Below are 22,321 nucleotides of genomic sequence, written 5' to 3'. Positions count from 1 at the left end.
TTGCAACAACATGGATGGAAATGAAGGGTATTATGCTAAGCAAAATCAGTCAGAGGAAGACAGGTATCATGATTTCACTCATATGTGCAATCTGAGAAACAACTGATGAACATTGGGGAAGAGAAGGAAAAATAAGATAAAAACAGAGATGGAAGCAAACCATAAGAGACTCTTAAATACAGAGAACAAAGTGAGGGTTGATGGGAGTACAGGGTGGGAGGGTGGGTTAAATTGGCGATGGGCATTAAGGAGGGCACTCTTGAGTATAAGCACTGGGTGTCATATGCAAGAGAAGAATCAGTGGGTTCTACTTCTGAAGCCAAGATTACACTGTATGTTAACTAACTTGAGAGAAAACAAAATAAGTTTAGCTCTTACTTAATATGTATCAGAAATAATTCCCCAAATGAGAGGTTTATAGTCATAAAAGATTCATGTGTTCATTTATTCATTCAATAAATTTTTTTTAATTTTTTTGTTTCTTTCTTTATTATTTATTTATTTTTTTTAAAAATGAAATTTATTGTCAAATTAGTTTCCATACAACACCCAGTGCTCATCAATAAATATTTTTAAGAGCTTGTCATGTACTGAATACTTTCATAGGTACTGGAATACAGTGATAAATAAAACAAAGCCCCTGCCTTCCAGAAGATTCCATTCTGGTGGAAGAGATGAACAATGAACATGCATGCAAAAATACATAAGTGATGTATCTCAGCTAGTACTGGATGCTATGTTAAATATAAACCAGAGCTGAGCCGTCAACCCACGAAAAGATAGAGGAAATGTAATGACATATTACTATGAAAGAAGCCAATCTGAAAAGGCTATATACTATCTGGTTCCAATTATAACGATATTCTGGAAAAGACAAACTGTAGAAACAGTAAAAGGATCAGTGATTTCCAGGGGATGGGAAAAGGAAAGGATGAATAGGTGGAGTGCATATTTGAAGGGCAGTGAAACTTTTCTGTATACTCTAATGGTGGGTACATGTCATTATACATTTGTCAAAAATCATGGAGTGTAGAGCAAGGGTAAACCCTAATGTAAACTATTGATTTGGAATGATAATAATGTATCAGTATGGGTTCACTGATTGTACCAAATGTACCACTCTGGTGGGATATTGGTAAAGGTGGAGGTTGTGCACATGTGAGGGTAGGGGTTATATGGGGAATCTTTGTACCTTCCACTCAATTTTACTGTGAACCAGAAAATACTCTAAACACTGAAGTCTACTGTTTTTTAAGTTAAAAAATGTAAATTAATCAAGGTAAGGGAAAATAGTGAACATTAGTGGGAATTATTTTGAACCGAATTTTCCCTGGACTATTAGTAAATAATTTTCACCTAAAAATACTTCTAGGAGGTAAAATTATACCACTTCCAGAACTTCGTCTTTTACTGTTTTTTAAACACAAAATAACAACATAGAAAGAATGCAAGCATGAGTCCTACAGATTAAGAAACAGTGAAAATTATGGGACATAAGGAAGGTTAGGTGTGATGGTTAGTTTTGTGTCAACTTGACTGGGCCATGGGGTGCCCAGTTTTAAACATTATTCTGGATAAGTCTGCATGAGTGTCTATGAATTAATGTATGAATAAAGCATATTGTTCTCCCCAAAGCGGGTAAGCCTTATCCAATCCACTGAAGGCCTGAATACAACAAAAATGTTGAGAAAGGCAGAATTCACCCGCTCTGCCTGAATGCTTGAGCTGGAACACTGGTCTTCTTCTATCCACAGATTGAGACTTATGCTGACCTGGTCCACAGGTCTTCAGATTCTGGAACTATATCATTGGCTCTCCTGGGTCTAGCTTGCCAACTATAGATCTTGGGACTTCTCAGCCTCCATAGCCATGTGAGCCAATTCCTTATTTCATATATGTAAACTCCTACTGGACACACATAAGATCTCCTGTTGGTTCTATTTCTCTGGAGAACCATGACACAGTAGCATACTTACCTGAGGCTCTGTTAGAACTTGGAGTCAATGGAGCACAAAGTGAGGCGAGTATTTTTATAGTCAATGTTTATAAATAAGTAAAGGGAGGCTCAGAGGTCCAGGAGTGAGGTTAGGATGTGGCAGAGCTAGGGCTCAAACTCAATTTCAAACCCCAATTCTACAGCTCCCTATAGCCACACAGATTATATGAAATGGGGGTTTTATTTAAATTCAAATACATTTAGTGAGGACAGAGGAATATCAGAGCTGATAGTGGCTTAAATGTCCTTCAGTTTGGCTGGGGACTGGCTTTTCTTGCCCTGTTTTAAGTATGTACCTGGGAGATCTTGGGTCACAAAGGGTTGCTGAATTTTTCAACACTGGCTCCCAGAACACAGAGGAGGTCCCTTGGTAGATGCATTCCAAACTTGGTGCACTAAAGAGACTGTTAGGGTTCTTGGGGTGCCTGGATGGCTCAGTCGGTTAAGCGTCTGACTTCACCTCAGGTCATGATCTCATGAGTTCAAGACCCAAGTTGGGGCTCCGTGCTGAAAGCTCAGAGCCTGGAGCCTGCTTCGGACTCTGTCTCCGTCTCTCAGCCCCTCTCCCTCTCGCAAGCACGCTCTCTCTCTCTCTCTCAAATATAAATAAATATTTTTAAAAATTACTTTAAAAAAGAAGAGAGAGAGAGACTGTTAGGGTTGTTGAGTCTGTAAAACTGAATTCATTCCCAGTGTGTGAAATGCTCATTGTCCCAAGTCAGACCTTGGAATCTTAACTTCTAGGAACTTCCCAAAAAGCATGAGTTTTGGAATCTGACAGACTTGGATTTGAATCCAGTTTTGCTACCTCCCAGGTGCATAATCATAGGTGAGTTAGTTGACCCTTCTCAACTTCAGTGTTTCATCTAAAATGTGTAGATTATTAGGGGCGCCTGGGTGGCGCAGTCGTTAAGCGTCCGACTTCAGCCAGGTCACGATCTCGCGGTCTGTGAGTTCGAGCCCCGCGTCAGGCTCTGGGCTGATGGCTCAGAGCCTGGAGCCTGTTTCCGATTCTGTGTCTCCCTCTCTCTCTGCCCCTCCCCCATTCATGATCTGTCTCTCTCTGTCCCAAAAATAAATAAACGTTGAAAAAAAAAATTTAAAAAAAAAAAATAATAAAATGTGTAGATTATTTGATTTGTATGAATGGATTTGGCCAACACAAATTTCTCAGCCATTTCCTATGTGTCATACAAGTGCCAGATGCCAGAGATATGAAGATGAACAAGGTAAAAATCCTCTACTCTCCAGAAGTGTCCACTCTAGTAGAGAAGACACACATAAATTATCATTCTAATGCCACATAATTTCAATAGACATAGAGTGGTGGCATCTCACCTTTGCAGAAGCTTCTAGTGCTAATCTATATCCAATTCTCCTTTCCTTCTAGCCTCATGAGAGGACTATGCTTCTGCCCCCTTGCAGTTAAGCAGGGCAGTATAATAAGATTGGCCAGTGGGCCAGAATGACACTCTCAGTATTCTCTTCTGCCACGTGGACCAGGAGAGCCAAGTGTTCTGGATGATACAGGATAGTGGAGCCGCCATCAGCTCCTCCATGCAGGTCACTGAGGGGAGCTGCCCGAGAGAGTGAGGACCCAGACCTGAAGCAGACTTTGATTAAGCAAACAATAAACGTGTATTAAGCCACTGAGATCTGTGGGTTGTAAGTCACTACAGCATGATCCAGCCTGACTAATTCATAAACCAGCCTGCAAAAGCTGTTCTGAAGGAGCCAGGGACTGAGTGCTAATTGGTGAGTGAGAGAAGAGCCAGGGGAAGAGGTGAAGAAGGACCATGAGAACAGAGAGGAAGGCAAAGCAAAGGCCAAGAGAGTTGCAGTGGCCTGATAAGGTGGGTAACAGCAAACAGCTGGGATGTGCAGGAATGAGAAGCAAAGGGGAGAGAGGCACGACTGAGGAGGCAGATGACATCAAACTGTGGAGAGCCTTGAGGGCCCTGTTAGTAGCTTGGCCTTTACCCTGGAGGATGGGAACCACACAAGTCTTCCAAGCACAGGGGTGATGTGCTCACATAACCTCTGGGCTACATAGAGGAGGGACCGGGACATGACTAGAGGCAGGAGACCAAGACGAAATCAAGCAACTTACGGAAAGTACCTACTGTAGTACCTGACAGACAGAAGTATATCACTTCCCTTTCCCTTCCCCTGCTCATGTATTAATGTGGTTCTAGAAACTAGCCAACTCTGTAGCTTGGCAATCTTACTTTCATAGCTCTTTAGTAATAAATGCTTCATTACATAAGAATTTATGTACAAGGATGTCTCCTGCAGCCTTGCCTATAGAAATGGAAAAACGAAAATAAACTGAGTGTTCATGGAAAGGAAACTGGTTGAATAAATCATGGAACATGCTATATTACATATTATTAAAAATAGTAAAAGCTATGTTAACTGACCTGGATAAGATATTCATGATATAGAGTTAAGTGAGAAAAAAAAAAAAGGTGCAGAGTAATATGCATTATATGATTCATTACTTGAAAAATAAATAAATAAATAACGCACTCCTGTAGGTGTAATTATGGTACCTGTTTGTCTCCATTCTTGTGAGTCTGTGGCAGCATCTGGGAGGTGGTACAGCTGTTAACAGCAGTCATCTCAAGGGGCTGGTAGACTTGCCACAGTTACAATTAGTATGTGCTACTTTTATAATTTTTGTAAATTAATAGAGAGATATACATAAAACACCAGTAATGCCCTTCCTATGGTGATTGTCATCAATTGCAAAAGCATAAAAACCAATCTTCCAGCCAGAAGATTCCTCTTCTGATTGAAGTTTCCTCTTCCCACTGGAATGTTTTTAAATCAGATGCTCTACTTCAAGTTCACTGTGATTACTAAGTCTAATGGATTAGACATAGACTCTCAGGGGATTTAAACGGATCTGGGCCTTTAATGTTAATTATTCCATGAGAGGAAGCCCTGTTCATTTTTAGGAAATGAATGGGCCTTCCCATCAGGATAAGCAAATTACTCTGGGCTGTGGGGAAAAGGCAACCAATCTTCCAAACAAATTTATTGGCATTAAAAGACCAAGGGCATGCAAATCAAGCTGAATCATTGAAAGTTCTTTGAGGGCCAGGGCCCTGGTCCTAGCAGGTGCTAATGAATTCACTCAAACTTAATTAAAGCAAAATGCTAACCTCAGCTACAGAATAGCTAAGCTCAAGTCTCCTGGGTTCTCATGTGCCAGCCTTTTCCACCGGGCACTATGAAAAATAACTAGGAGATACTGCCGTGCTGAATTTAAAGTGTCTGTAGGAGATCTAAGTGGAAATGTCCACCAAACACTGAATATGTCTAGACTGTCAGTCTAGAATGCATGGGAGTTCTGAGCCACGGACATACACTTGGGAGTCATATGTGTAAAAGTGAAAGGGTAAGTAAACCCACAAAGGGATGACATGACAGAGGTAGTACCTGGGATGGTTTAGCATGCTCATAAGATATGCAGTTTAGAGGGGAGGTTAGGAGCACAGAGTCTCTGGTTCCAATCTTGGCTCTACCCTACTGGACACTCTTGCACTTGTTACTCAACTTTTCTAACTCTCCATTTTCTCATCTGAAAAATACAATTGATGATCATAGCTCCCTTAGAAAACTGGTGAGGACAAAAGTGAGATAATCTATGCAATGTACTTAGAGCACTTGGTACACAGGGAGCCCTCCCAAATGTCACCAAGTTCAGGGATCAGCTAAGACAACCAACCAAATTGGTACAACCTCTATCTGTCTATCACAGGTGCTGGTATCCTTTGAATAAGCAACTCATTTCTAGGAAACTATCCCAACTGATACACGCGTACACATGTGTGAGATCACAGACTGAGAATCAATCACAAGAAGGAAGGAGTGAGGACCAACAGGGAGGCCAAGCAGGAAGGCATGGTCAGGAATTTCAGATCTGATAGTGGAAAAGTAAGACCAGCACTAAAATACTTCCTTTGGATTTGGCAACAAAGTCACTAGGATGGGGCCAAAGCTGTTCAGGATGGAAGCTAGACAGACTGTTTCCAAAGCAAAACAGGCAGCATTACTAGCATTCCATAAGATCCAGTAACCCAGGGACATCTTGAAAGATGGTTAAAGGAGGTAGAAGTACATTTTTACTTAATCAATATCTTTCTGAGGATCAAGTAATACATGATCAATGAAGAAAACCTGTAAAACGTAGAGAGGAAAAAGTACTGCCTATACCACTTTCTAGCAAGACCTACATTTTTTCCTGTGTGTGTGCATTTACATCAGGGTGTGCACAGGACTAATTCATCTTGTTACATGACAAGCATAGTCTGTATTTGCTCAATACTTTGAAAACATATTATTTAAAGATACTCGAGGAAAACTTAGAAGAATATTCTCATGATTTCAGAGTAGACTAAGACTTTTTATGTGTGTCACAAAATCCAGAAGCCATAAATGAAAGGATATAAAGTCTGCTTCATCTAAATCTAAACTTTTTGCATGGCCAAAAAAAAAAAAAAAAAAAAAAGCCACTATAAACTAATAGGAACATGAATGATAAATTAAAAATGCACATGAAAAACAAATGTTTACCATTCAGAGTATATCAAGAGCTCCTTCAAATCAGTATGAAAAGGATCAATAACCCAACAAAAACTCAGACGAAGGATATAACAGACAGTTGGTGAAAAGTGAAATAAAAATTGTTCTCACAGATCTGACCAGATACTCCAACTTACTTGTAATCAGAGAGAAGCAAATTAAAACTCCAGTGAGATATGTTTTTCCCTTATTAGTCTGGCACAGATCAGGACTGATAATATCATGTGCTGACAAGAGTATGAGGAACAGGTGTTTTCACTCCTCACCAGAGGAAGCATTAAATTGGTACAACCTCTGTCTATCACAGTTGCCAGTATCCTTTGAGTAAGCATCTCCATTTCTAGGAAACTATCCCACTGACACACTCACATGTGTGAAATCACAGACAAAATTATTCATTGTAGTTTTATCTGTAATAACAAAAGATTGGAAACAACCTAAAGTTCCATCAATGGGGGGATGGGTTAATAAATGGAATACAAGGGCCAAAAGGAAAGAGTCAGTTCTGTATCTCTCGAAAAGAAACGATTGCTAAAACATATTCAATAAAGGAAGTAAGCTGCAGACCGATGTAATTAGTACACCGCCACTTACGTAGAAGAATAAAAATAAATCATGGGAAATAGGAATGTTTTGCTTATCAACGTATGGAGTATTTCTGGAAGGAATCACAAGACAAAAACCAGTAGAATTGCTTGCCCCTGAAGAGATAAACTGGTTGGCTCAGGCAGGGTGGAAATGATTAATTTTTCACTGAGTACCCTTTGGTACCTTGTGAATCTTGCGCCATTGGTACACGTCGCCTATGCAAAAACTAAAAAGTAAAAATATAATATTTTAAAACAAAATGAATCGATAGGCCATTTTATTTGTCTTTATTTTTTGGTGGCTGTTTCTATTTTTTTTTAGCTGTCTTTCTCCATCATGCTTTGTCTGCCTTGATCCTTTCCTATTTCCCTTCTCATGCCCTCTGTCCCTTGCCCCACCTGAATATAACAACAATTTTTTAAAAATTAGCATCTGCTGGCAATTTTGTACATACTGATAACTGTACTTTATGGGTGTGGATATCATTCAATTTTCACAACCACCTCCAGAAGGGAAGTTTTCTTTGCCACAGTTTGCAAATGAGGAAACTCTGGCACAGGGGGTTGAAGCCTTGCCCAAAGCCGTATGAGCAGTAAATGATGGGGCCAGCATTTAAATCAAGTCTGTCTCTGAAATCCATGCTTCTTTTAGTAAACTGTACTGCCCACAATATGGAATAAAGATACATACATATGTTTTTTTAAATTATTGAATAAAGTATTACAGTCTTTGTAATTTGAAAATCAAGTGAGCTTAACATTTTATATGACCTATAAAAAGCACACATACAAAGAAAGCTTTATGTATCAAACTATTTTCTATTTCTAAACTCTTGATGATTATTTTCTATAGATCAATTGAAAGGATAGCCCACCTCTCATTCATTCATCAGCCCCAAGTATCCAGCATGTGCTCACAACTGTGCTTGCTGTTCATTGACATTGAAAGCTAGAGCCCTCGGGAAGCTTTCAGTCAATTGTAGAGAGAGCAATATCAATGCTTATTGGGCTCTCCTATGTGCCAGGCAAAGCGCTAAGTATTTTACATAGATTCCAACAACTGTATGATATAAGGTATGATTGCTACCCCTCATTTTATGAAGGAGAAAAATGAAGCTGGGGAGTTCAATAACTTCACAGCTGACCACAGCTTAAAATTACAGAACAGCGATTTGAACCCAGGCAGGTTGGCTCCAGAGTCATCACGACACTGCCTAGAAATGGATTAGTACAGCACATGACGCTGCGGGAGAGCCCAGAGGAGAACCCTCACTATTCCTGGAAATGGGTCAGCGAAGACTTCCGGGAGGACGGAGGCACAGTCTGTCTTGATGGAAGTTCAGAACTGAGAGATGTCATGGCATCCGCAAGATGTCATTCTACCCTGCCCTGAAACTGTTATGAGAAGACTTACATCCTTTGGGGAGGAAAAAAAAATTAGCATATGTCTCATGTGGTCTGCCTGGGAGCTGTGCCACATAAATCGAACCAAGTTTCTGACGGGGAGTTTTACATTTTACTCAATATTCTGAAGTTTGGCTATGACGCAGTCAAGTATCAACCAGGTTCCTGTCATCATGCGGGTGTCCTCAGAAGGAGGCAGGGGTTGGATTTAATAGCACTGTTTGTTTTCTTAGTGCAATGTCCTAGAAATATGCAATAGGACTATAACGGAGATGAATCAAGAGGAGGATGCAGTACAATAAGACACAATGCCAAGAATAACAGCAGGATAAGTGATTCCTTGTGATTTGGGTACAGTTAACAGCTAAACTTATGACCCAAGAAGCAATCCTTTGGGGACCCTAAGAATGCTTCAGGGCTCTCCTCATCCTGTCCACTAAGGGCCCCAAAGCTGGATTCCTGATTCATCAGCCGGGTTGGAATGGGACAGTGACAAACCAGAAATCACTAAGCCTGTGGGTTGCCACTTTGCCATGTCTAATTCTCTCACTGTGACAAATCTCCTGTCCCTCACTTGGCCATGGCTCAAGAACTGATCTACTGGCATGAGTTGGTATCTGGCTAGGGAAACTCAAGGGCATCTAATTCTGTAGAACAGAAATTCTGCCCCGCGCACATCCTGACTCCCCCAAACTCAGCTGATAGTCGGTGCCTACACGTTTATAGAAACTGCTTCCTTCATTTTTGGGACATTGCAGCAGCACACTTTGACCAAAACTATTTCTTTCCTTAAAAAAAAAAAAAAATCTTTATGGCTAATTGCTTTTGAAGTGTAAGATCAAATAATGCCTTTGATATATGCTTTTCCTACATTCCCTAAATAGTACACATATAATAACCAATCTCTGGATTGCATTGATTTTTGCCTCCAAAATATCCATGTATTCCCTTGGGCCCACTGGAGTGCTGGAAGATGTTTAACAACTAGTTTTGGGGTGGGGGGGGCATAGTGTGTAGCATTTGCCAATTTCCATAGTGTAAACACTCCCACCTTGTCTAATATGAAGCTACCAAAGGAAATCACTGGATGCAGAGTTGGGAAGAAAGGAGTACAGTTGGCTCTCTTGAGCTGAACTGGCCAGCCCCAACACACCCCTACCTGAGCTCCATCCTGGTCTTACTCTGAGCTGGTTTCTCAACAGCCATTATTTACATCATCCCTACTTGGAGAATTGCCCATAAAGTAGTATTGAAAAGAAAAGCCGATAACACACTATGCACGGTATTTTTCTATTTCCCATATGTTAACATATATATAGCTACATAGAAAGGTAGCAAGGATGATTGCAGCCTAATGATAACAATGACTACCACTCAGTGAGAAGATTATTTTGCAATTTTTTTCTCTTTTTGCCTTCCTCTATTTTCTCAATTTTCAACATTGAACATGTATTACATGTGCAATTTTTTAAGTTAAAAATAATTAAAATTTTGAATATTGATCTGTTTCTGCTTGTATGATAACTAATAAGTCTGCTACCTCCTTGCATTGAAAGTCTGGGCCTTCGACATCTTCCAAATTGGTTTATTCTGCCCATGGCCTCCATGATCCTAGGCATGTCAAAATGGGCAGCACCCCAAGCAGCCAATAGTTCTTTTGGATTTCCAAGGACTATTTCCTAATGTAGAGTATCCTGCTTCTATAGTTTCATGAAGAATAGGCTCCGGATTATTAGGTATGGCTAGTGACGATCTATAGAATCACTGAATGCTGGAGCTAGAAGGAAATTTAGAGAGCGTCCCTCTAATGGGTCCCTGAGATGGGAGGGCACTTCATCCCAAATCCTCCCATTGTTCATTATCCCAATGCCCATATCTTCCAGCAGTGACACTGTAGAAACACAAGAAACCAAAGATTCAGTAATGCAATGAAAAGACAAGCCTAATTCATGAAAATCTTATATTCAGACAAAAGTTTTTGCTAGCAGCAAAAAGCCCCAACCTCCTTCTAAATTCTGCAATCTAAGACAAGTCAAGAAGGCCAGAGTGGTCTTTACAAACTTGGTCAAAAGAGGGGCCACACAGTATCAGCTGGATACTGTGAACCCAGAAGCCAAATTTCTTCTCACACCTGACCTGCCCCAGTCTATATTATATACCTGCTGCCTTCAATAGCTTTACTGGGGCCTCAGTCAACAAACTTACCACAGAGAAAGGAGTATATATTACAGCCTCTTTGCCAATCGTCCTGAAGGACAAGAAAAGCTGAGGCAGTTAGTAGCAATTGCTTAGGTTCCAAGGCCCCAAACAAATCTATGGGAATGCATGCTCTCCTTTTAAAAGCTCATCAGCTCCCAAGAAGACAATTTCAAATGCCAGAGTGGAGGAAACCATTTCCATGCATCTTGATCACTTGCCAAGTTGACTAATGCAACAGGCCATGCCTTCCCTCCTGACAATACCTTTCACCTGTAGTAAAATAGCACAAAAGAAACATGGCCTCCAGGATGGGAGACATAGGGCCAACATCCCACAGAGCCCTTGGGGAACACAATACTGTTGCTCAGACCCAGACCACTATGGAGACCCACAGGAGGAGCTACAGGTCCAGCAGACCAAAGTGAAAGACCAAAGTGACAGCAGACTACCAGCCAGCTTTCTGGGAACCCAGGCATCTAAGGCCAGCCCTCACAGTGAGGGAAGCATCCCCTGGAGCCACAGCCATGGTCTTCAGGTCAAGGCTTCAGCTATTCCCTGTATACTACCACACCCATACATAGTTATATAGAACTCAACAACTCAATAGAAATCACCTGTGATTATTTGACCTGCTTACCTGGATCTGAATTCTTCTGTGATAAGTTTAATTAATCCAGGTGGACCCTTCTTCAGAATAATAAACCCCAATATCTCAGAACTACGGAGTGTTCAATATGTCCAAGGTGTATTCATGGAAATTATTCCACCACAAGAACTAGAGAGACCTTTCCTACCTTCATAGATTCAGCTTGCTAAGTAGAACATACATGAGGCTTAGTTTGGAAATACAAAGACACTTTCTTTTTAGTAAAAAAGTAGCCAAAAGGGCAGGAAAAGGAGATGAAAAACGTCATAGCCAGCCCAGCAGAATCCCCTGGTCTTACCGTTACATGTGATGCTTTCAAATGGGTTCTTAGTACCTTAATTTTGAGGGAAAGAGTAGAAGAAACCAACCAATGCTTTTGCATGGTGAGTTTCTGCCTATGACACTGAACTCAAGAGAACTGAGACCTTTAGAGAAACCAAAGATGGTTCAAATGACTCGTGAGAATAAATTAACTCTGTGCTCCTTTCTGACATGATGAAGTTTCCTAATTGTAAAGCAGAACCAGCAGCCACCAACACAGAAGACCTACCCCACAGATGGAGAAGAGATGGAACACTGAAACTGAGCCTGAGTGACCTCCCCAGCCCTGCAGCACGAGGCCAGTGGGGCTCCTTCAGGATCAGCAAAGCAAGTTCTCATCACCAAACCAGCTTCAGAGCAGCTGGCTTATTAACATCTGGAGATCCAAGCACTCTCTTCCAGGTTTGAAGACCAAAGGAAAAGGGATGTGATGAGGGGGGCGGTCCCCAAGGCAAGGGGAGTCTACATTGTTGCCCCAAGAGAGTCCACTTCCCTCCCAAAATGCCTGGGATTTTCCACTTTGGTAGGGGAAGGTAACAAGGCAAAACAATGAGGGCCTCCTCATTGGCCACCATGTGCAGTTAGGCAGCAGGAACCCAGCAGGCCACTGTGCCTTTTTCTTGGGTTCAGCAGAACTAGACACAACCCCAGCATGCCTTTGCCCTTAGAAAAGCTAAGGCCGGACTAGAAAGTCACCAGGAGCTACAACTGAGTTAATTATACAATCAGAGTTAAGACAGAAAAGGATAGGACTGAGACTGGGCCAGGCTGGGAACTGTCCAGAGCTCTGGTCTCTAGGCTTGGCTGTCCTCCAAGATCAGCCAGCCCTTTCCAAGGAGACATACCACATGTCCCTAATATTCTCTCTCCACATAATATGACTACTTTTCCTAAAACACACATTTCCCAGAGTCCTACAGGCCTGGAGTCTGCTCAGCCGGACTCAATCCCGGAGGAGCTGTTAAATAACTCACTGTTTCAGTTTGCAAACCTTTTACGACTTAGTGACAAGTGAAACTACATTCTGACAGCAACTGCAAGTTCCTAGTACTCAGTGACTTCTCTTTTTTTCTTGGGACACTCCCTCCCGCTAAAATTACAGACCCACCCACCCCCAATACCTGGAATAAAGAAGAGAGCACAATACCACATTTTAACCTATGAGATGTGGAGAACAGCTCTTCTCCTGAGAGCCTAAGACCAAATGGAAGTTACTTTGTCTCCCTCACCTTGAATGCATTGATGAACTCTCTGAACTGAACCCCAACAGCATGTAGGAAAGCAGTCATGGGCAGTAATTCTGAGGGGGCACAGACAGGACTAGCTTGCCTGGATAAGGTGGAAAAGGATGCAGAGCTACTTGGTTTCTCTTCTACTTGCCTATATGTTCCCATTTGTCCTATCTCTCTTGGTCTCAGCTGGCAGCTACTTTAAATCAGCAGTGGAGCAATGCAGCCACTGAGGTTATTAGTTAATAAATGCTGACAGCATGGCCTTTCCTGGTCATTTGTACATGTTAAAATAAGATGCATGAGCTCTCCAAGTGGAAGATCCATTGAGATCCAAAGAAAGGAAGCTATCATGGTGGAGTTACAGATGTTGTGTTAATGTTGTGGAGCAAAAAAGAGCCCATCTCTCCCACAAGCAAATGCCAGCCCATGGCATTGACACTAATATAGACCCTAGAGGCTAACAATATGCAAAGTGGCAGGCAGCATCCTCCAACCTCTCCACACACATGCATTCTCACCTCCACACAACTTGCTCTTTCCTGGCTGCCAGAAGCACAAGGTCTGATCTCCTCACCCTTGCAGGGTCTTCCCACTTTCCAGACTTTGAATAATGATGAGGGCCATGGACAGGGAAGGCTGAGGGCTTCTGTCATAAAAACACTTGGCAGCAAGCCTTGGAAATGGTGTAGGAGAAAAACACAGCTGGGCTCAATATTTAAATTGAGAGATCAGGTTTGGGGATCCTAATGTTCTCAAAAAAGAGGGGAAACCACTTTTTTTTCCTGCATTTTTCACTTTTGCCATAAGGCGTTTTCAACAAAATACAGAATGTCATTTCTTTGGAGGAAAAATGACTGGGAGACCAGCTGATCACTGGCACAGTAGCCTGGCTCATTCATAGCCTCCCTCACAGGCAGGACAGCGTGGGCTGACAGAACTGGGCTGAAGGAGCTCTCCAACACAGAGACCCTGAGCCGCAGAATGTTACAAAGAGCACATGTTTTCGGCTTCCTTCCTATGTGCCAGGGATTTTTCACATGTCATCTCCTTCAGTCTTCACAATAGCTGTATGGGAAGAACTGCTATTATCCCAGCTTTATCAGATGGACAAACAAGGGGACAGATCCTTCGGGTAACTTAGCCAAGGTCATACCACAAGTGGCAGAGTTGGGCTTTAAACCCATGCTGTACGACTCAAAAGTCTGTACTCTATGATATAGAGAACTCCCTGGGTGGCATCCACACAATGGGAAATTAAAGTGTGTGGATATTTGCATACAAATGTGTATGCGTGTGCGTGCAGTGTAAATACAGAGGTGAGTCCCTAGGTAGCCAAGAAAACCTCACCCAGATTAGGGTAACAGAGGATTTAGGTGAAAATACTGTGGGTCAGAAGCTACCTCTAAGGAGAGGAGTTGGAAAGGAAGGAGACTTACTTTTCCCTGTATGCCCTGATATCCTGTTTGAACACTTTATCATGTATGTGTACTTCCTACTTTAAAAACTTTTAACTGAAAAGAAATACCGAATGTTGTCGTTGAGTCACTAGGTATTTGAAATCTACTGAGTCATATTTTCTAAAAGATAGATATATGAGAAAAAGCAATCCCATGCTACAGAGGCCTATTGCATGTATCACAGGGTGGGCAGGGGAGGTGGGTTCATTCATTGCAGAAGAGAGGACTCGGCTGGGGGTGTCTGAGTTGCTCAATACCCAAGAACAGTAAAAGCGAAAACATTCAACCAACCATCCTCTCCTATTTTCATTTTCAGACAACCCCCGCCCCCTACGGCCACAGGACCTGCCTCCATTTAGAAAGTCAGTGAAAGAATGAATGACCTCACTTTCCCCAACCAGGCGGGTCCTAAAGTGTTTTTCACAAAACAAAACTTGAGTAAATCAATTTATGTTTCAAATACTGTACCAGAGGTCCTTGTTTTAGCAATCCTGATGAGATCTTTGCAAAGAAGCTGATTGTGATAACACTGTGTTTTGTAAATATTTCTTTCTTCTTCCTTTTTTTTTTTTTTTTTTTTTTTTTTTTTTTTTTGGTGCTGTACAAGGGTCCTAGTTTCAACCTGGAGCCAATCTTCAGAGCTGCCTGGGTGTCTGGGAGACTAGTAAGGCAGCCTGGTCTAGAGTTCATTTGCATGAGACCAAGGACCCTCCTGCAAGAGACGTCATTATAAGGGCTGAGGGAACCTGTACAAGCTATACAAGCTCAACCCAGTAAGATAGCCTGGGGCGCTGGAGGCAAAGCATGATTCAGAGCCTGAGAGCCCAAGTCTGTGTTAGGAGATTTCTTCCCAGCTACCTCTGGATTCAAAACCAGTCCTACGCAGGAGGGAGCGATGAACACAAGCTCTAGAAAATTTCACAAGGTCCTCCTTTGACATGTCAAAGAGGTGAGTAGTATTCTTGCCACTTCTGCTCTGAACCAAGTGGGCGTTGCTAACTTGAGGGCTCCAGCAGAGACAATACCCACCTGGTCTCCTCAGGGCTCTCTCCCTGAGGAGCAGGATCACCCTCTGACCAGCAGTGGGGACAGCACTAGCAGCACAAGACAAACCCCTCGGCAGAGAGATCAAAGTGTTCACTGGGAGGGTCCCCAAGGGGCCACTAGGGGAGAGAGCAGGGCTGAGGCTGAGCTGGCTGAAGTGGGCTGGAAGAGGTGAGAAAGAAAAACTGGCAGATGCCACATCGTGGCACAGAGGAGTCATTTATGTGTGCACCTCACACCACGTCTGGAAAACCCTAGAGACAACTGCACGAGATTTGGGGGCAGTCAGGCAGTTCTGCAACAGCTGGTCACAGAGAAAGCCAGCAAAGAGAGGAAAGTCCTGCAGATGGCTCGCTATTAGTAGCATCTTACTCGTAACCCCAAGCTAGTGGGCTATGGTGTGGTCTGAGGAAGCTCAGGTCAAAACGTCTTAGGTTTTTATGACTATGAATTAAATGGAATACTAAATCCTAGCCTGTTAATCTGGTAATGAGAGCATTTCTTAAATCATAGTCAGCCTTAGCTTTTTGCCCCCCCTCCTGTAAAACTTTGTGCATGACTTCAACTTTACTTTCTTTCTTAAGACATGCCAAAATGCTGAGTCACTAAAAAATAAATAAATAAATAAATAAATAAAATTAAAAAAATAAAAACAAAAAACAGAAAAGAAAGTAAAGGAAGAGTGATCCTGCCTCTTAGGCTAGCTTGGTATGACCTAAGCGGCACTTTCCGCCCCCCCCCCCCCCCCCAGTTGTGATTCCTGTGATGCTAAAGGACGTCACATTGCACAATCTTAATAAGGTTTCCAATCAGCCCCACCCGCTCTGGCCCCACCCCCACCCTCCAACAGAGATTTATCAAATGTGGGATTTTCCCATGAGTCTCAATATTAGAGTCTCAAGCCCCAATAAATATAAGACTGGGGATGTCTGAGGCTCATTCTGCCCTCGAGCCCACCAGGAACGAAAGAGAGCTCCATCTGCCCTCCGGGACTCCAGCTATGACCTTCCTCTCCACAAGTAAGTGAAGGAAATCCCTAGCCCTGGAACTGCCTGGCAGCCGGGCCGGCTGAGGGAGGGGTGTGTGTCTGCTGGGAGGGCTGGCAGGCAGCCAACAGCCAGCAGCACAGCTCCCCCAGCTGTGCGGTCTGTTCACTGGCTGTTCTCCCTTCCCTCCGGTACAGGCGCCTTCAGTCCACTCGCCTTCTCCCTGGGGCTGCTCCTGGTGGTGGCTACTGCTTTCCCTACCCCGGGACCCCTGGGAGGAGATGCCACCTCAAATAGACTACCACTCACCTCTGCAGACAAAATGGAAGAACTCATTAAGTACATCCTCGGCAAAATCTCTGCACTGAAAAAGGAGGTGGGTAGGCTCAACTGAGGGTGATAAAGGGCCTGTGTGGGCATTCACCTCCTGGGCCCTGGATGTGGACAAGGGCTCCTGCACTGGGAAGTCTTTGCTGGGTTCTGGGGCAGTTTAGATTTCAGGCCGAAGGGGCAGACGTCTTCTGTATTTGTCTTCTGCTGCTGGTCTCAGGGAGTTCCTTTCCCTCCTGGAAAACACACACTGGGGTTGAAATCCATGCCCCTTGGCCCATTCCCAGCTCCATACTTGGCATGGGCTGGGTGTCACTGCCTCTCAGGACTTCCTTTTCCCTAACCAAAAAATAATGTCTACCAATTTTCTTTGTCTCTCTTGCACTTTGGAAGCATTGGCAGAGTGCCTCCTGAAATAAATGTTGAGCTTCTCACAAAAATCACAAAACTTTTAGGTTATGGAAGCTCAGTGGTTAGGGATTCCCCAGAGTCATTCTAGCATATAAGCTGCATACTTGACAGCCCACCAAAGTGGCAAAATCATAAGTAGGTTAAAGTAGCTCCAAAGCTTTAAAGGTAAGGTAGTTTGGCTCTGTCTGGTAGAAAGGAAAGAGTGCAGGAGGGGGTATTGGGAGTCCTGAACCAAATCTAGTTCTGGTTCTGCTGAACCAGTTTTGTGATCTTTGGCAAATTCCCTACCACCTCTGGGCCCCATTTGTAAAATTTTGGAATTGGACTAGATGATCTCAAAGGTCCTTCTAGCTGGAAAATTGGGGCTCAAATTACATTCACCCAATTATCATCAAAATTGCTGTCATTTATTAACTACCTACTATGTGCCATGCACTGTATGTAAATAGTATGCCTCATCTTCACAAAAAACTTACAAAGGAGGAGTTTCATTATCCCCAATTTGGAGAGATAAGGACACCAAGACTCAGGATAGGCAACAAGTGTGAAGTCATAGGTGCCCAGAAATGAGCCCAAGTGTGCCCATCTTCACGAGACCTGGCTTGCCTGGATGCTGATGTGGTGTGACCATTCTCTTAGAGGACTTCCTGCCTGGGTAAAACATGAATCGGCCCTCTAGTGGTGTTTGTTTTGGGGGCACTTCTTTGACAACAGTTCTGGTATTCCTCCCCAGATGTGTGACAACTATAACAAATGTGAGGACAGCAAGGAGGCACTGGCAGAAAACAACCTAAATCTTCCGAAACTGGCAGAAAAAGATGGATGCTTCCAATCTGGGTTCAATCAGGTATGAACACATCACATTCACTTTTAACTATTCCTTAGTCAAAAGTTCTCCCTCTGATATGCAGTGTCTGTATGCATATAGACCAGGCAGACAACAAAGGGGATAAATGTAAAGAATATCATGTAAATTTCACAAGGAAGCCAACTTGAATCTCTCTGAAGGCAGCTTACTTTTGAATGCAATGGTTAGAGATAGCCCTTCTGTATTGGGATTTCTGCGGCCATCAAATGTTAGAAACCCCAGTAGGTTTAGCTAATCCATCCTGGGTAAAGTTGTCCTTCTCTTTGTTGCCTGCTGTTAGCAGGATCCCAGTCTGCCCTCTGTGTAGAGGTCATTCTCTACACCCTCTTCCTTCCAGACAGTGGGATATCCTGCACTGACTTCTGATTATTCCATAAAAGGAGGTTTCAGCCCAATATTGACAAGGACAGGAGTGCAGCCAGAAGGAAGAGTATTAAGGGGAGAATCAGAGAAAGACCCCTTTGCCACATTCCAGCATCTATCAGGTTTTGGGTAAAACTGATTAAGTAGTGTCTCTGTCCAGATATTTAAAATGGGGCAGCTGATGCTGTCTGATGTCTCAAAATACAATGCTAAAGGGTGTTTGAAGTTCCTTGGAGGAGCAGAGGGAGAAGTAGCTGAATTATAGCGATTTTAACTTTTTAAATTGATTATACCTTCCTAGCAATAACTGATTTCCCCATCTTTTCTCTTAGGAGACCTGCCTGACAAGAATCACTACTGGTCTTCAGGAGTTTCAGATATACCTGAAATTCCTCCAGGACAAGTATGAGGGTGATAAGGAAAATGCCAAGTCTGTGTACACCAGTACTAACGTCCTGCTCCAGATGCTGAAGCGTAAGGTGAGCATTTCCTCATCCCCTCCCTTGGTGCGAGGAACACAGGCTCAAAGAAAGGAGCCTAGACAACTTGGGAATGCAAAGCCAATTCAAAAGAGATGGCCACATGTAGAGGAAAGGATCTAAGGAAGATTTTCTGATAGTTGAAACTTTTTGTTTTTTCTTTCGGTTCTCTTCTGCAAAAGACATTAATAACTATATTTAAAACTGTTAAATGAGATTTTAACATCAACTTCTACTATAATGGCTTAAGATATAAGAAAAAAAAATCTGTAGAGGCAGAAGGAAGCACATCCAATCCTGCTCAGTGATCTATAATAACAAAGAACAGAGGGCATAAAAATTATTTTAATATTTTAATTATTGCCAACTGATAATTGTTGTCACTGTGGTAGTTTCAACTCTTTCCCCTTACCTTTTGCTGGAAGAGTTAATGCAGAAAAATGTTTAAAGGCTAGGAGAGCAGGTACCAAAGGCCTTGGTCACTACCAGCTAGCCATTCAAATGCCACCTAATGGAGGCTTGATGGCACAGCATGTGGATGAGCCAAACAAAGCGTACTAGACAGAGAAGCAGGCACATGGGTGTTGATACTGCCACTGCCTTTTCTGGCTGTTTGCCTTAAACCGGCGCTTCTCCCACTTTAAAACACACACCAAATCCCCAGGAATCTTGTCACAGCACAGGGTCTGATCCAACAGGTCTGGGGGGAGAGCTGAGACTCGCATCTCTAACAAGTTCCAGGGGATGCCCATGCTGCCGTGCTCTAGAACCACACCTGGAGGTGTAAGCCCTCCCACAACTACTCAGCCTCATGTCAGTGGGTCTGTGGAAAGGTGCTTCCCAGTCCCCCTTACACCACAGACCAGTGGACCCTCAATAGATGGCAGATGGATGGGGCTTTGTGCCAGGCACTGTTTAGCATAAGGGAAGACAAGACACCATGGCCGCCCTCGAGATGCTCATGGTCTAGCAGACATAGATTAGCAAAGTGGGGAGTAGGATTCAGTCGCCATGAAAGGGCTGCATGCAGGATGGGCTCAGGTGGGCTCAGGGGAGAGCCACCTCCCCCTACCTGGGCGAGCCAGGGCAGGCAGCCCCACCCAGTCTCCTTCACCCCGAATTTGAACGTCTTCCCACAGCACAGAGCATCCCGCCACTGCAAAGGATTTGTTCAATACTTAAATAGTTCTTTTTGCTTTCTTTTCCCTTCAGGGAAAGAATCAGGATGAGGTAACCATCCCTGTCCCAACCGTAGAAGTTGGCCTGCAGGCTAAGCTGCAGTCACAGGAAGAGTGGCTGAGGCACACAACAATTCACCTCACCCTGCGAAGGCTGGAGGACTTCCTTCAGTTCAGCCTCAGGGCTGTTCGGATAATGTAACCTGGGCATCTAAGATTGCTGTAGTTCACGGGCATTCCTTTCTCTGGTCAGAAACCTGTCCAGTGGGCATGTAACTGATGTTGTTCTCTGTGAAGAACGAAAAGTATGAGCGTTAGGACACTATTTTAATTATTTTTAATTTATTGATATTTAAATATGTGATGTTGAGTTAATTTATATAAGGAGCAGATATTTATATTTTTTATGAAGTGCCACTTGAAATATTTTATGTATTCATTTTGAAAAAGATAACATAAAATGGCTACACAGCTGGAATATCCTCGACGTTTCAGAGCCAGATCATTGTTTGGAATGTGTAGGTTTACCTCAAATACGTGGCTAACTTATACATATTTTTAAAAGGAATATTTATATTGTATTTATATAATGTTTAAATTGTTTTTATACCAATAAACTGCTTTTTAAAAAAATCCACAACTGAGCCTCTGTGTGTCCCATGAAGCTGAATAGAAACAGGTTTTTGTCACCAGCACCACCACCACCCAAAAAGAGCTACAATCACCTGGAGAAAGATATAATGGAGAACCTACTGCATGTCAGGCATGCGCTAAATGTGTTGCATCTGTGATATTTAATCCTAGCACGTGTACACTCTTTTATGGATGTGGGAGAGTAAGTGATTTCTCTAAGTCACCCAGCTGCAAGATAAGACTCAGGCTCAGATTTTAAATCCAGGTCTAATTCTCTCCAGGCCCATTAGTCTTAACTTCCTAGGCAACAGTTTGAAAGGTGTAGAAAATCCCAAGACATGTTAATACAGGAAATACATTTAAAGATACAATCAAAAGCCTTTGAAAGGGCATAACCATTGTATAAGATCTAGCAATGTGCACTTCTAAATAATGATTAGAAGCTCTGCCTCCCTCCTCTAGGTTCCTTAAACATTGCACGTACCTGTCTATCATAGCACCTATCACATTGTATGACATCTTAAAACTGATTGAGTTTTCTTTCCAGCCAGCCTTCTTTCCTCAAGAAGGTAGACTCTATTGTATTCATCTTGGCATTCTGAGCCAATGGCCCAGAAACTGAACATAGGAGGCCTCAATAAATATTTGTTAAATGAAGAAACTATACATAAATGATCAAATATAAGATATCTCAATTTGGGGGGACAGATACTGTTGGTCAGTGAGTGGAAAAACTACAAATACTGTCTTTATGTATCTTCATCTTCAAGAAAAATAGCAAGAGCTAGGCAGAAATATTCTAAGAACTTCTAGAGGAGGCAATGAATAATCAGTACATATATATCTATATCCATTTGCTTTCCCACCAACAATATTCTTTGCATGCTCTCTCCTCGCCCCCTTTGAGAGTGGTGATAAGAGAGGCAATCTACACATAGCCCCTCTATCCTACCTTAACGCTATGTTGGGAGTTTAGTAAAGATTTCCCCTTTTCAGCCCCAGGAAGATGAAAGGTCTGCCTTCTAATAAAGCTTTTCCCACTCTAACTACCATAGACTTCTTCCTCCAGGGGAAGACTCCTGCTGAATAAGGGGAAGTCCACAGAGCCAAGAACTGAGAGGAGCCAAGCAAGAAAAGAGACACATATTCTGATTTCTAGAAACCAGTGGGTTTCCCAAAATGGGAGCCAAATCAAAGAACAAAGAGAAATGGCAGTTGAATGCATCCATTCTTCAAACAAAAATGTGTTGAGCATCTTGTAGAAGTCAGGCAATGTTGCGGATGCTGAGGTGAGCAAGCTAGATGCAGCCCCAGCCTTCATGTGGTTTATACTATGGCATGGAAGACAGATATTGAGCAAAGAATGTAACTGTGATGAGGTTTACAAAAGAGAAATGTGAGGTCTGCTGAGAACCTATACAGGGGACACCAATAGCAGGGGAACCTAAGCCTGGGGAGGGCAGTCATGGAGTCTTAGGGAGAGGTTTTGACTGAGACGTAAAAGATATGCAGTAATGAGTTAGTCAGCCCAAGAATGGTGGGAAGTACACTCCTGACAAAGGGAACAGCACGTGCAAAAATCTGAATCAACAAAGAG

At 42.7% G+C, this 22,321-nt stretch overlaps 2 protein-coding genes and 1 long non-coding RNA gene across 3 annotated transcripts in view; 1 reads left to right on the top strand and 2 right to left on the bottom strand.

Moving 5' to 3' along the window:
- The window catches only part of LOC147583211 (uncharacterized), a 63,323-nt gene extending 42,953 nt beyond the window's left edge, over positions 1–20,370 (bottom strand). The window contains exon 1 of the long non-coding RNA XR_015246373.1: positions 20,236–20,370. This is a non-coding gene — a long non-coding RNA (uncharacterized LOC147583211). The remainder of the gene's footprint in view (positions 1–20,235) is intronic.
- TOMM7 (translocase of outer mitochondrial membrane 7) overlaps positions 1–22,321 on the bottom strand; it is a 205,185-nt gene that overhangs the window by 123,997 nt on the left and 58,867 nt on the right. The window lies entirely within an intron of this gene.
- Positions 16,350–20,293, top strand: IL6 (interleukin 6). The gene is made up of 5 exons (XM_025929621.2): positions 16,350–16,495; positions 16,660–16,838; positions 17,937–18,050; positions 18,767–18,913; positions 20,126–20,293. Exons 1-5 carry the CDS (start codon positions 16,402–16,404, stop codon positions 20,291–20,293), a joined length of 702 nt encoding a protein of 233 aa, XP_025785406.2. The 5' UTR covers positions 16,350–16,401.

Source organism: Puma concolor, chromosome A2 (assembly GCF_028749965.1).
Source record: "Puma concolor isolate L17-30 chromosome A2, mPumCon1.1.hap2, whole genome shotgun sequence".
Taxonomy (NCBI): Eukaryota; Metazoa; Chordata; class Mammalia; order Carnivora; family Felidae; genus Puma; species Puma concolor.
Note: the sequence above shows the minus strand (reverse complement) of the source record. Positions and strands in the feature narration are given on the sequence as shown.